Source organism: Phascolarctos cinereus, unplaced genomic scaffold (genome assembly GCF_003287225.1).
Source record: "Phascolarctos cinereus isolate Bilbo 61053 unplaced genomic scaffold, phaCin_HiC Scaffold_5;HRSCAF=322, whole genome shotgun sequence".
NCBI lineage: Eukaryota > Metazoa > Chordata > Mammalia > Diprotodontia > Phascolarctidae > Phascolarctos > Phascolarctos cinereus.
Window position 1 is genome coordinate 19221878 of NW_027555958.1, and position 15053 is coordinate 19236930.

At 51.5% G+C, this 15053-nt stretch overlaps 1 protein-coding gene across 3 annotated transcripts in view; it reads right to left on the minus strand.

The window, feature by feature from the left end:
- Window positions 1-1148: 1148 nt before the first annotated feature.
- Window positions 1149-15053, minus strand: part of DTX2 (deltex E3 ubiquitin ligase 2) — a 49505-nt gene continuing 35600 nt past the window's right edge. For 2 of the 3 annotated variants that reach the window (XM_021005673.2, XM_021005672.1), the window contains exons 5-10: window positions 12141-12281; window positions 6238-6308; window positions 5123-5281; window positions 4581-4742; window positions 3576-3665; window positions 1149-1912 (exon numbers count right to left, since the gene is read on the minus strand). In XM_021005673.2, coding sequence (XP_020861332.1) covers window positions 1688-1912; window positions 3576-3665; window positions 4581-4742; window positions 5123-5281; window positions 6238-6308; window positions 12141-12281 — 848 coding nt within the window. In that variant the 3' untranslated portion in view covers window positions 1149-1687. The remainder of the gene's footprint in view (window positions 1913-3575; window positions 3666-4580; window positions 4743-5122; window positions 5282-6237; window positions 6309-12140; window positions 12282-15053) is intronic. The other variant, XM_021005674.2, reaches the window with a different exon arrangement.

Sequence of the window (15053 nt, forward strand, 5' to 3'; positions counted from 1 at the left end):
TACCAACAGAGCGTTACTGTGCCTCACTTTCCACAGCATTTTGCCGAGTATATGCTTTTTTAATTCTTAAATTACCAATTAAAGTAAGCCAATATATTATTAGCTGCCTTACTTCTGGTAATTAAAGACCTGTTGCCCTCCTCCCTTCCCCTATAACTGTGGTATGCCTCTGACTGAGATTTGTGATCTAGTGCAAAATCCTCATCATTTCCTTTCTGTCCAGGTAGACCGCCATGTTCTTCCGGTTTCTCTGACATCCTTACTCTCACCTCCCACATCCAGGCTGTAGCCAGGGCCTGTCGATTCTATTTTTTGGAGGATGAGGGAAGAAGCTCAGATGTTTTAGGCCCCTCCCCAGTGACACTTCTTTGAAAGGATGCAATGTCATTGTCCTCCCTCAAACTACCATTTCTATTACATTTATTCTCTCTCCACCTGCCGGTGTACATGTTGTTTTCCTCAAGTGAATGTAAGTTCCTTGAGGGCAGGAGCTTTTTCAACTTGTCTTTCTGGCCCTCGCACCAGCATGCAGAAGGTGTAGTAGGCATGCCTGTGGATTCCTGACCCTTTGCACTTCAGTACTGGCTTTTAGCTCAGTCCCTCGATGGGTATCTGTCCCTGGGACTGGCTCTCACTATAAAATCGATGGCCAGCAGGTAAGGGAGAGATTCACATACTGGCCCAGGATTTGCAAAGCTGTCTGTTCACAACGGGGAGCATCGTGCCCATTATGCAGATGAGGAATTTGGCCCCGGAGGCAGGCCCACGATTGCCGAGTCAGAGTTAGAGGCTAGTCTGACTCCCAAGCCAGTCCTCACCCTCACCCCCCAGGACGGTACCATCAGTCTCTCGCCCCCATTAGTACGACCTCTCCACACTCTGATCAGTCTCTCTGTCAAGTGTACCACAAGGGGGTCCAGCACAAAGTTGAGCACACGTGATGTGGAAAACTCTTTGTACCAAGAAGCATCACAAGAAGAATCGAATAGAGGAAGTCAGCTTTCTCGGGAGCGGGTCAGCTCACGTCTGGAAGGCAAGCACTGTGCCCTCACCCCGAGTCCTACGTTCACGAAAGACCTGGGGTTGTGGGAGGGCAAGCCACACCCCTGAAGTATGTGTGTGCATAAGAAAGTAACCGAGCCACGTGCTTATAGGTATTTCGAGTTTATTGCAAGAAAAAAAAAAGTATAGAAATTCCTAAAACCAGCAGTGAGGTATGAAGGAAGAGCCGACCCAGAGCCCATCAAAATGGGTGGGCGAGGGGTCGTCCCCTCAAAGGACGCCAGGCTGGATCTGCAGGCACCACTGCTCCGGAGCCCGCCACAGCCAGCACACAGAACGGGCCTGGACTCATCGAGGTAGCTGCATCTTTTGGACCCGCCAGATGACTACCCAGGCTTCTGCCCTTTTCTGTGGACAGATCAAGCACAGTAAGTCAAGATGTGCAAACTAGGAAGAATTCCAGGCACCCAGTGTGACAAGATGCCCCGCGCGCACGGCATCGACATCTCGGAGGATTATTTTGACCTTAGATAAAAACGACCTCTCGACTGCTTGGTCAATGACCAGCCCCCAAATGCGTTATTGCTCCAAACAGGACGAGGGAGGAGATGGGGCCGTGAGGCGGTGCGAGTTAGAGGGTCCCTTGGGGCGGAGCCGGTGTCTCGGTCCTAGGGACTCCAGGACGTCACTCCTTGAGACAGTCTTCAGTCACTCCCTGCGCGGCCAGCTCGGCCAGCACATTGTCCAGGTAGTTGGGGTCAGGGTAGCCATGGCCGGTCACATTGTGACCCATCTCTGTCTTGTGGTGGATCTCATTCCACACCACCGTGTCCGCTTCACCCGTGGTGTTCGAGGTTCCAATCGTGAAGATCAGGCGCCTCTTCCAGGCCACCTTCAGGAGTTCCAAAACCTGGGCGGGAAGGAGGGGAAGGTGAACCAGCTGCCACAGAGCAAGCTGAGCCCTCTCTAGAGGCAGAAAAGGTCCCGGCCTTCAGAGTTTACTGGCAAGGACACTGCCCTTCAGGTGTGACTGCCTGAAGCCTCACAGAATCTTAGCTCCCAAGGGGTCTTTCAACATCCTAGCAAACTGCATAAGCCTCAGATTAAGGCAGGTGCTATCAGTATTCCTGTCTTACAGAGGAGGAAACTGAGGCGCAGAAACACTAAATGATTTGCCCAAGGTCGCAGAGCTAGTAAGTATCTGAAGTAGAATCTACAGTGGAGTATTAGCACCCACACATGTTTCTGCATGGGAAAGCTCAGTTTTCATTGGCAAAGAGCTGGTAAAATTTTCAATTAAGAGGAAAAAGAAGAAAGGGCCTCAGGGGGCTCTCATCAGGTAGCCGTAAGGCACTCCAGGTGGGAGGCTCAGGGAAATCTGAAGAGGGGCGCTGACTTCAGTTGCCCTTGGGGAAGCCAGGTACTGCAAGGGGCCAATGGCTGGGGAAATCACTGCAAGGCCACAGCGTGGCTTTTATCTAAAGCTTGTTATCTCCCCCAATGCCTGGTTCTACACACAGTAGGCGCTTTGTACATATTTGGTGAATGAGAGGCTCCGAATTTTCTCTGCAGCCTTCTTCCCTTCTGTCACCAATTCTCTCAAGCACAAGTTTTGTTTAAAGAGACACAGGATGAAACACTCTCTCTTTTCAAATGTGACTAACCATTCAAATGGGATTGAACCTGATAATTATGTGAAGTGTTTTACAAACCTTAAAACACGATATGGTGACCATCACTGTTACTGTTGTTCAGAAGTCATGCACCTGGCTCAATGACTGACCCTAAAACATCACCTCCAAAATGCCTGCTCTGAAGTGACACAAGGTCACAACTGTGCAGCTAGGTCTTCCAGGGGGCAAGGGGTGGGGGGTCAGGGCACAGGACATCCATGGCCCAGTGCAGAATGATCCATGCTAACCACCTGAATAGACCAATCTAGACTGCTTGTGACTAAAACCTGAGGAAGCCAAAAAACCAAAACCATCTTAAACCTTTGGAGGGAAAGAATAGAAATGAAATCTGTGGCAGAAAAGATTCACTGACATGGGCAGTGCAGGGCAGGGCCGGGGGTGGCCCTTGGCCCACGGTGGCCTTGCAGGCTCTGAGATGCCAGCAGGCTCTGCTGCTCCTTTCTGCACCTGGTTTCAGCCTGAGAGAACCCGGCACAAACAGAGCTCTGGGCCTCCCTGGATTCTCTTCAGCAATAGGGCTTCCTCTGATTAAGGGGAGAGTCCCCAGGCTGGAGCGAGAAGGCAGCACAAGGCAGCAGCCTCCTTCTCCTACCAGGCAGATAATGCAGGTAAATTCTTTACTCCACCGGAATCACAGTCAAGGAATCGGAATGGGACAAGAGACACTAGCTAGTGCAAGCTCCTCGTGTTACTGACGGGGAGCCCGAGGGCCAGTGAGGTCAAAATGAGACAACAGGTGAGCACCAAAGCCAGTGTCTGCATTTGAGGGGCTCGATCCCTGGATCTGTGGTATTTGCATCCCACCATTCCTGTTCCACATCTTCAGAAATTACAACTAAAAATTACAAACTAAGTCAAGAACAGAACGCCTTTCTTTACCTTTCTACCCTGGGCATTGTCAGGGAGATAGCAGTGACGGGGAAACCCCCTGGCTGTGAATGGCTTTCCTGGGTTCGGATGCTCAGGACCCTGCAACAGGAAAACACAGACATGGAGACTGCGCCCCTCAGATGTCAAGGCAAATGAAGCAGGTGCAGTTGTAGTATTTGAATCCCATATCCGAGGGTGCCCCTGACCGTACCCCCCCCCGGGCTCTGGGCACTGTGGCTTTGGTTTCCAGGCCGGGGCTGCCTGACCTCTCTACCACTTCACCTTTCACCTGCCAGCACAGGATCAAAGAACCCCCCCCCCCCAATTCTACACACCCTTTCTGACACTTCTGTGACTGCTCATGCCAATTCCTTTTCAATTCCACAAACGTTAACCACCAACTGTACGCAAAGGACTCTAGCTCCAAAAGCGCTCTAAGACACAGTCCCTCCTGCCACAGGGACTCGCGGCCTCCGAAGCCTCAGTGCCTCTACTACTTAAAAGGAGACTCCAGACCCTTTACCCCAGAGCCAGCCTTGTTCTCAACCCGCCTTCTCCAGGCGTCCGGGCCTGTCCCACAGCTAAGTGCTTCTCCCAGCCAACGACTCGCCCCATTTCCTGGTTTCCCTTCAAGCACCTTCGGGGAGGATTTGCTGAATTCAGCCAGAAACCTTCTCTCTGGTCTAGGGCAATATGCACGGCGAAGTCAGGGTGACGTGAGTCTGAGCACGTCAGAACAAAATGGAACCAGAGGCACGTGGGGGGACACACTCTGGCTGGTCAGTCCCAGGTGCCCTGCCTGGAAGCCCGAGGGGCAGGTGAAGGGGCAGGACGTTTCAACAAAAACCACCAGAGCAGGGGACTCTCTCCCATGCTGGCTGCCTCCCCCCCTCCCCCGCCTCACTTCCGAGCAAGCAGTGAAGGCCCCGCCCAGCCGGTGCACGAGGGGGCCAGAAGGAGCAGCAGCACAGCGTGTGAGGACCCCAGGGACACACAAAGCCCGAGCCACGCTACCTGAATTCCTCGAGGGATGTTATAAATGATCTCTATCGTCCCGCAGTCTTCGTGGCCAGGGAGGGAGGCCTTGAACACAGCAAACTCCATCTTTCCTTTGGGCTGAGTTCCAGTTTTCTCCCCATAGATAGTTTTACAGGAAGGGCACTGAAGGCTTCCGTCCTATGGCAAATCAGTCAGACAGGGCTGTCATTACTCACTGAATCACAGAGGTAAAGAGCGTGAATTTGGCCCACACGGCACCCTTGGAGGCATGGGAACAACCATCCCATTTCACAGGGGAGAAGACAGAGGCTACTTGCCCACGACCTCACCCAGCCAGGAAGTGTCAAGGAGGGATTCGAACCCAGGTCTTTATGGTCACCTCGGGTCTCTCGCCCGGGTGTACCTGGGAATGAAGCCAATTGCCTTAACTTGCAATCCTGAGACCTTTCTAGTACAAATAAGAGAGACAACAGCCCCCTCAACCTTCAGGGGTAGGGGGTGGGGAGGCCTCAGGCGGAGCACAGTCAGCAGGACGAGCCGGCAGTGCCCGTGCCCACCTTGTTCCCAGTCCGGTACATGGCCAGCACGCAGAGCAGATGAAAGGCATGGCCGCATTTGGTGAGCCGCCCCACCACGTCGGGACCGATTTTCTTGCTCTCTATCACATCACTGTAGCCAGAGGAGGCGGACAACTTCTCCATGCAGATGATACAATCCTGCAGACGGACCGAGAAAGGAGAGGAGAGGAAAGGCAATGAGGGAGGTCTACCCAAAGAGCACTGAACTTTTAGGGGAAAGAAGCAAGTACCGGGAAAAAGGAAACCAGTGCGAATTCAGTTAGAGGCAGAAAAATCAAACTCCCGGGTCATATGCTGATGTCAACATGCCTCTTTGCTGCCTCAGATTCTAGATGGTGCTGATAAGCAGCACTTAGCACGGTACCTGGCATGCACTGGGCTATTCAGCCCTGTCTGACTCTGTGACCATTTGTTTTCTTGGCAGAAATACTGCAGCGGTTGGCCATTTCCTTCTCCAGCTCATTTGACAGATGAGAAAACTGAGGCAAATGGGCTTAAGTGACTTGCCCAGGGTCACACAGCTAGTAGGTGTCTGAGGCCACATTTGAACTCGGGATGATGAGTCTTCCCGCCTCCAGGCCCAGCGCTCGTGCACTCTGGCGCCCCCTGGCTGCCAACACACCTGCCTGGCATCAGCAGGTGCTCAATAAATGTCTGACTGATAGACTGTTCACAAGGATGGCGACTCTGACCTGCAGCTGGTGCTCCCTTCACGTTGCCTCCCAGGAAGGCTTCCAGCCAGGGGCGGCACAAGTGAGCAGGGAAGCCTCTGCTCCCACAGTCCTGGCAGGGCACCTAGCCCACAGTAAGCACCCAAACGCTCGCTGACCTGCCTTGCTAGCTGGGCTGTCCCAAGGACAGCCAGCATGTTCCTCCTTCCGTTCGGGTGCACAGCTGCCGTCTAGGCAACGGAAGGCAGTGACAGCAGGCGGGAAGAAAGCATTCCAGCCACGTGGTCGCAGAGCCCACGTCTTCCTCTAGGGGAACACCCCGTTTGGAAGCGGCGCGTGCTCAGCCAGAGAGGAGGGGTGAGCGCGTGACTGCAAAGCCGCTGCAAACACACATGCCCTCCTAACGCCGATTGTGTGGCTCACCTCATCAGGGGGGGTCTTCAGCTCTTCAGAGTAGCTTTTAAGCACCTGCTCAGGCTCCTGCGATGTTGTATCTGAAAAACAAAAGGCCCGAGAGAGGAAGAGCACAGTGTTCTCTGAGGTACACGGACAAGGGGAAACACTGAGGCCAGAGGGAGAAAGAGCAAGTGAGAGAGGTCCAAGCTGCCAGGGGAAAAAAATGAGTGAAGAGGCTAAGACTGGAGAAGGTTAATGGACTAGAGAGAGGAGGCACATCCCGAGAGGCCGCACAGCTGTTCTTTCCATGCACAAGGCCTTGTCCACGACCATTTTCTGGTCAAACCCTCAGTGAGCGAGAAGGGAAGGCAGCAAGAGCTGAGAGCAGCCCCACGCCCGTGCCACCCGCTCAGCTGCACCCTACACCTGGCCTCTGCCGGGGGCATCAGAGGACACCACAATCCTGACTCTAGAACTTGAGCACAGGCTGATGTCACTGCTCGCATGTGCTGAAGCCCCTGATTCCAACTGCTGTGACTTGAGACTCAAAAGTGAGGGCCTCTGAGGGAACTGAGTGCCCCCTGGGACCCTTCCTGGACCAGGATGCCATCGCGGCCGGCTCTAATACAGCTGCCACTCCCATCGCTGAAGCTGCCCTTCAAACATGGCAAGTGCCCGTGCTTCTGCATGGACTAGAGGACCTGCGCACAACGTGCCATTTATTTTGAAGTCAAGTAACTTTTATCCATTCCTGCTGGTCCAGTCCCCTGGGGTCAAGCAGAGCAAACCTAATCCCTCTTCCATTAGGCAGTCATTCAGTGACACAGATCCAGAGCTTCTCCCTCCCTCTGTCAGCCTCTCCTCCCTGGGCTAAAATTCCTAGTGGCTTTGAGGGATTGTTCCAACATGAGACCGAGTCTCTTCCCCATCCTAGTTACTGCTCTGCTATAGCTGTGCAACAAGTAATGGATGGCCTTCCTAAAATGCAGCGTCCAGAACAAAGCAGGGGCAGGTGATTGTAAACAAAGGCTATACGGGAGAGAGCCAGAGTAGGGGGCTCAGACTGAACTGAGAGCCTGCTCCTGCCTCTCTAGCCCGTGCTTCAGATCCACCCAAATGGGGCCACGGCCAGCCCTATCTCTCGGGGTTCTCATGATGTGTAACTAAAAGGATGGACAGAAGAGAGCTCTGTAAAGTGAGGTATAAGTCAGGGGCCTTCATTACTGGGATGAACAAGAAACTCTGAAGCCTTCAGAATGCTGATCAATGAAATGCTCAAAGACAATTCCATCGCACGAGCCAGCTAACATGCTACTGCCTCCCCTCAGTGAGGGGCTGGGCTCAGCATGCAGGACAAGACAGCTATTTTTGGTCATGGCCAGTCTGGGAATTGGTCTGGCAAACTTTGCACATTTGTCACAAGGGTTTTTAATTTCTTCAGCTGGGGAGTGAGAAAATAAGTGTGTGTTAATTGAAAATAAAATTGTAAAAAGTTAAAAGAAACTGACCAGAAAATAAATGAGTGGACTGGAAAGTGGGTCATTAGGGTAGAAAGAGTAAGGCCCGATGGCCCCTCTGTACAGAAGCTGAGGCCCTAGAGGGAAGCAGGAGAGCCTGAGGGCCTAAAGACAGAGCAAAGCGCAGAAATGAGCCCCCCCGCCCCAGAAGATAATCCCAGAGCTGGGAATGGAGGAATGAAAGCCAAAAGACCTAAGAGGCTTATATTTTAATGAAACTTAATTGCAACTGAATACAAGAATGGACTGGTGCACAGGTGTTCATAAAATGGCTAGAGGGAGTGAACGCCAGGACCATCGATTTAGAGTTAGAGGGGACTTGGGGTCCTCTAATCCAAACCCCTCACTTACCCAATGAGGAAAGTGGGGCCCTAAGAGGTGAATAATTCCCCTCATTTTGAATTCAGAACCTCTAACTCTCCAGCTAGCCATCCACACTGACCTTGGCAGCTGAGACCCCTCCCTCAATGCAGGGCAGCTCCTGGGGAGAAGCCACTGGTGGAGGTGGGTAGGAAGAATTAAAAACACAAATCCTGAGACTCCCTCACAGGCAAAAAGCAATCTCCTAAGGTACACTTTTCTCTATCCCGGGGCAGGTGGATTTCCTGCCCTAGGGAAGATGTATTTTGAAAAACAAAGTCTTCCAGGTTCTTTAATCCCTAGAGGGAATCAGAACAAGTCTTCCACCATGATCACTCAGCAGACTTCCTAGGCTTGAGCCAACAGGGAAGGAAACCTTCCTGGAATCAATTACCAAATGACAACATTGGCTCTGCCCCATCGACAATGGTGCCTCAAAAAGTCACCAGTATTTATACTCCTTATTACGAGACTTGTGTTCATCCTGGGCAGGGAGGAAACAAGGTTTCAAGGAGTACCAGTGGAATGGAAGCTCCTGGAAGCTGGATCTCTTAATTTCGGTCTCTGCATCCCTGGTGTCTAGAGCAGGCCCTAAAGAAATAACTATTGGGAAAAGAAAACGAAACTGAATTCTGTGGAATTATGACCATGTTCGGCCCAAGAGAGCTCTAGGAATGTTCTTCCCTCCCTCCCCACTTAGCAAAGAGAGGTAATCAAGGGTGGAAAACTGCACATTGTGGGTTCTATTAATGTGTTGGCTACTTTTAAGGTTTTTTTCTTATTCATTGTTATAAGAGATAATTCTCTGTGACAGGGAGGGATATATGACAGGAGTAGATGATGGAAAGACGAAAGATCTATAAAAATGGCAGGCTTTTTGTTTGTTTGTTTCTGAGCTCAGGTTCCTAAAAATGGCAGTTTTAAAAATACTGGGAGATCTGCTCCTAGATTCACGGGGGACTCCGGGGCCTTTACCTCATTAGGTAAGGGTAGATGCTGAGGCAGGCTCACCAGGCTCCCTGCTATAGAATAAAGCCAACAATGACTTGGCCACCTGGGAGACAACTTAACTCCATTCATCTGATGGCATCGTGGGCTTGGCCCAGCCTCCTCTTAGAGGCAGGACACTGAGACCTAGGTATGCTATGTGACTTGTCCAAGGTGTCTCAGATCCCTCTGACTACAAAGCTTGCACTTTGCCCACTGTCCCTCATCTGGTTCTTTACTATAATCTAGTTGATTATAAATGGATGATGCTGAGCAGTCTAATCAGCCTTAATTTGGGGGCACTCCAATTGCCCCGAAGCCAATATCTCCGACAGATGACCGATGTAGTAAAGCAAGCCAGGAGAACGAAGCTCCAGAGCCCCACACGCAGCCTAGGGGCTGCCACTCTTCTCCTGAATTCTACACTGCCTCACAACTGTCCCTGGCATTTCTAAGAACGGCTGTCCTACATGCAAGGCTCGAGTTGAGACTGCCAATGCTACTCTCCTTCCCCGGCTGCTCTTTTCAGGACAAGTGAAGGGAAGAGGGGGTGGGCTGGGAGACAAGTTTGGCCAAGGGCCTCCTGTAAGATCCACTCCACGCTGGGCCAGATCAAACCTCCCAGCAAGGTCTATAAAATGGTGGAAAGCACAAGGTCGGACAGATGCTCTGTGGGGGTAGGAGTCTTCGTCCTCAGCCAAAAAGCTGATGAGGAAACCGAGGCCCAGAGAGGTGAGTAGCTCAAGGATACGTTGTTAGGGGTAAGAGGTGTATTCTGAACCCCAGGATTTTAATGAATGAAACCGGGAAACTGGAGGGAAGTGCCCACATGCACGCGGAGTGGTTTCTGAGGCTCCTTCCAGCTGATGGCCATTCCAATGGCCAGGCTGTGCCTCCGGTAGACAGCACTCTTTCCCCATTCAAAGCTCTGAAGTGCACAGTTTTTCTCTGATGGAGAGGTGGGATAATTGTATCAATTGCTCCACTACAGCAAGCATTTTACACATTCTCTGCACTTATTTATGGGCTCCCATGAGTTCTCTCTGCCTTCTGCATTTTCTGTGGGGTGAAACAAAGGCTGTCCCATACGCAGTATGCATTTGCTACCTACCTTATGTGCTTGTACAGGAAAAGGCTGGAAGCCCTGTTGCTGCCTACGTTAATGGCAATCTAAACACGAACGATACATAAGATACACTATTTTCCTTGAGTATCTTCTAGGTAGTAGCAGACATACAGATATTTTAGGACCACCACCAAGACTGAACCTCAGTCTGTGTGAATCAGAGCTTGCAGGGTTTAGTAAAAAAGCATTTATTAAGCACTTTTCAGGCACTGTGCTAAGCTCTGGGGACACAAGGAAGGGCACATGCCATCATCTGTGCGCCCTCAGGGAGCTCATCCTAACAGGGGCGACAATATGCAAAATCTGGACGCCTCGGATACATAACTGTGTGTAAAAAGGAGGTGCCCGAGAGGGACGGTACTCGCAGCTGGTGGACCAAAAGACAGGGCACAAGGTGGGAGCTGGGCTCAGTCCTTTGATCAGATTAATTCTGAAAGACCAGCAGGACGCCCCAGTGTCCCAGAGGTCTTGGGCCAGGACTAGCCTGTGCTCAGAGGTCACCTGGCCCCATACTCCAAACATCTGTCTCCCCAGCTCATCTCAGACCCATCCAGACTGCTCTAAGTCCTCTGGGTCCCAGGACAGAGCGAGGTCTCCTGGGAGACAGGCGAGGCTCACTAGCCAAGAGAATTCAGGCGGCAGAAGGTCAAGTTCCTCACTGCCTTCTGGCTGAGGCTCCCTGGAAGGTCAGTCAGCTGCCACCTAGGGCACAACTCTTCTACGGCGAACCCAAACACAACGGGAAACTGTTGGCATGCTATGCCACCGGGATCCGTGTCCAAAGGGCAATGCCAAGTCAGCAAGTCACACTTATAGCTGACTGCTTAACAAAATTTGGTTTTTTTCCTATGGAAAAATGACAGTGCAAATGGGGTCTAAGACTTTATAGCTCGATGCTATGGCTAGTATATTAGACTTCGGGTCACAAAGACCTGGGTTCAAATCCTGCCTGACAGCTCCTAGCTGTGTGACCCCGGGCAAGTCACTTCACCTCTGTGCCTGTTTCATCTCTAAATGAGAACTCTATTTATAGCACCTTAAAAACTTTGCAGGGTATTATGCGCCAGTTACTATTCTTACAATTATCATCACCACAATCAATTTTACCTTCCAAGTTTTTTTCTTCAAAGGACAGTGGCAGACCCACTTAAGATCTTAAGTCTAGGGCTAGGAGGGACCTCAGAGCACCTAGCCCAGCCCCTGCATACTACACAGGCAGAAACCCAGGCCCAGAGACAGGACGCCTGGCTGAGGTCACAGAGGCCTTGGACGGCGGGGCTGGCACTGGCTGACTCTCGACTGTTTCTTTCCAGCGAGCCACGGGGTACTTGAGAATGGCTCTCAGATTTAAGGCGAGACATCTCTAGGGAAGTTTGGGTGAATGCCTCATTCCACGGGTACTGCCCTCAAGTGCAACATAAATATGAGTGACGATTGTTCACGTCAACAACGCAGGACGGACGTGCGTGTGCCCCGTGCCATCTCTCGTGCTGTGCAGGAGGTTTACCAAAGGGGTGAACAGGAAAGGAGTTTTAGCTCAGGTGTCCTTGTTCACATTCCCCATAGAAACTTCCGCCTTAATCAAAGACACGTGACATAAAGCAAGAGGGGCACACCTATCTTTGAACAGGGCAAGATCACCCAGCTCAAGGGATCTGTCTCACTGCCTAAACGGTCACTACGGCCCATGAAAACAGCAAGGCCTCACTATCCAGACCTCCCCTAGAAAAAGCTCTGAAACTAGGGCGTCACAGTACAATACGGCAGCTGACATCAGTGCCCTAACTGCTGACAACACAGAGGAGAGAGCGCCGGCCTCTCACTGCTAAACCCAAAGAAGCGGAGAAAGGGAGGGCACAAGAGGCTGCGTGGAAGTGAGAGAAGAACACTGCGTAAGCAACGACAGGAGGAGACCAGAGAGCATCGTGAACAGCAACTACCTTTCACGGACATTTTCCTCAGTCTCTTGACTGAGCTGTGATTTTTAGTGGGCATACAGGAGGCAGGAGGGCTGGCAGGCTGTGGTGCACGGGTAAGACACACAGGGAGTCCGATGGCTGACATCAGAATACTCGTCATGCCTATACGGGGTGGGGGTGGGGGGTGAAGGCAAACATGCAGACAGGGAGGAATGGGGGAGAAACAATAAAAGGAATCAATTAAGCAAGTCAAAAGTAAAACAAGTCCAAAAACCCCAAATCCAATCCAAGTCAAAGCCAGTGACATCTGGGAACCAAAACCCAAACTACCCAATGGGTCTGGGGCAGAGATGCCCAGCAGAGCCCACAAGCATTCCAGGTGAACAGAGCTCAAGTCTGGGGAGAGTGGAGGCGTCTCCAGGTTCCCGGGGGACACCATCTAACAGCTACCAGATCATTTGAGGCCCATCCCCATCTAGAGCTCACTGTGTGCAGCTGAGGCCACAGCCCTGAGGCAGAAGCACCCGTGTCCCTGCCCAGCCCGGGCCTGGGCTACGTGTCTTCAGAGAAGTTTCTGCAGCCGACTGGTGGCATGCTTCACTGAAGACGGGACAATCAGACAGACAACAGAAAGGAGACATGTTAGAAGCAGGAACTACAGTGACCCTGGCTGGGGCCGGACAGGGCTAACTGGAGAAGTCAGGACTGTCTTACCTGAGGCTTCCCAACACCCCCAACCACATTCTGCTCTTCCACAGCACCCCTGGCACTGCTAGTGCAAACTCAAACTAGGTATGGTGACTTTCTACAAGGAGATCGAAGCTCCCAGAGCCTGGCACAAACATGAGGCATCACAACATAAGGGAAGTCTGTGCAGAGTAGCTGCGCCTCCCCATGCCTCCAAGTACTTCACAGCCTCCGATAACACTGAACGATCGTGTCTGTGAAGGGGAGGGCGCCCAAAGAGGCCTGTGGATTAACGGGCATTCTCCCCTTCCTCTCACTCCTGGGTGACCAGAGAGCTGCTCGTGGATTAAGCTCACGTTAAAGCACTGATTTTTCCAGGCCCAGCCTTCTGGTGATTCTGGGTTAAATGTGTAGAAATGGAATTTTGCGCCTGCGCCAGCCATCCTTTCCCTCTTTCAAAAAGAAAATGGAGGCAGCCATGAGTTGGTGTGACCAAAGGGACCAAAGACCAGGGTCTCTCCACATCCGCTGATTCAAGCAGGGCTTCTTTGCTTTAACGTAATGACAGCTAATGAATGAAGAAAGCTCTCATTGAGGCAGATGGAGGAGCACAGGAAAGAGTCAAAGAGACTAAAATGACGCCACAGTACAGGGGATAAAGGACCAAGAGTTTTCAAGTACCCAGAGTCACAAGAACCAAATTTGGGGATTACTGAATAAGTGGATACCCCAACCCCCATTTGTGGATTAATTAATTCTTTCCCTCAACCCCAGGCCTCTTCCAAGCTTCTCTATTTCTACCACCTTCCCATGCAGCTCTGAAAACCTGAGTTGCCCCCACCCTTGATTCTACTTCAGCTGCATGTTATAAATCTGGCCCCCTTCTCTTCACCCACAGAGCCTCCACTCATCTTGGATTATGGAAAAAGCCAAAGAACCCAACTGGTCACCCAGCCTCCAGTCTCTCCCCACTCCCACAGCTGCCAAAAGCATCTTCCCATGGTCAGACTGCGCCACGCCCCTGCTCAAACAATTCAAGTCTAGGACTCAGTTAAGTGTGCCTGTTTCCTGGATCACCTTTTCAATGAAAATTCTCAACAATCCCTGATATAGTAAAACTGGTCACAAACTTTTATTTTTTTCTTAAAACATACAACTCAGACACAGGCATCCTCCACAAGGCCTCTCCCAAACTCAGAAAGTTTACTGTAGAGTAAGGACAATGGGCTGCTAGGTGGCGCCACGGTGCGCAGCGTGCTGGGCCTGGAGTCAGAAAAATTCTTCCCAAGTTCAAATCAGGCCTCAGACACTTACTAGCTGTGTGACCTTGGGCAAGTCACTTAGCCCTGTTTGCCTCAGTTTCCTCATCTGTCAAATGAGCTGGAGAAGGAAATGGTAAATCACTCTAGTACCTTTGCCAAGAAAACCCCAAATGGGGTCATGGAGAGTCGGACATGACTGAAAAATGACTAACAAGGACTCTCTACCGGTCCAAGCCCCAATAAAGTGTGTACTGCCTGCCTGTAAACCTTGAGCAGCTATCTACATGTGGGCTCTTCTTCTCTCAGAGGGGTGCCCCTGCCCCCAGCGACCTCTCCTCTGATCTAAGGATGGTCTGGTCCTACAATTCACCACTGACTGCCTCGTGTGAGCTTCGTGTCTTGTTTCCTCGTCCCAATCTACTGAACACCCACTACGGAATGACCCCCAAGGCACGGGCGGACGGTCAGGAAGGTCTAAATGCCCAATGGGCAGAGACTGTGGTCTGTAACTGACACAGCAGGCCAGTAAAGGGTGCAGAGCAAACACTCAGGAAAGCCTTGGTGAATGAGGGAAAAGCATGTTTCTGGGGAGACTCAGGAGCAAAGAACGCGAAGGAAACAGTCTTATTTTTAGGACATGATCGAAAGATGACAATGTCAGCCTCGAGGGTTGAGCCTTCCAGCTGGCTCACCTGTTCCACATTAGGCACTAACGAATGTGTACAGATGAAGGATGAGGGAGGACTCCAAAGACCTGTGTGTGGTTGTACTGGGAAGAACCCTTAGCGAGGGCTATCACAGGGATGGTGGGGCTGGATCTCCTTCCTGACCCCTCTCTTTGACTGCTTGGTCCCTCAATCCTGGGGCTTGGCATGGGGTGTCACTGCCTACAGCCTCTGCTTAGAAGACCTCTTTATAAAGCCTAGTGCGCTGGCAAGACATTATGATGGTGCAAATCTCCAAGGAATCTGGGAAGGGGAAAGAG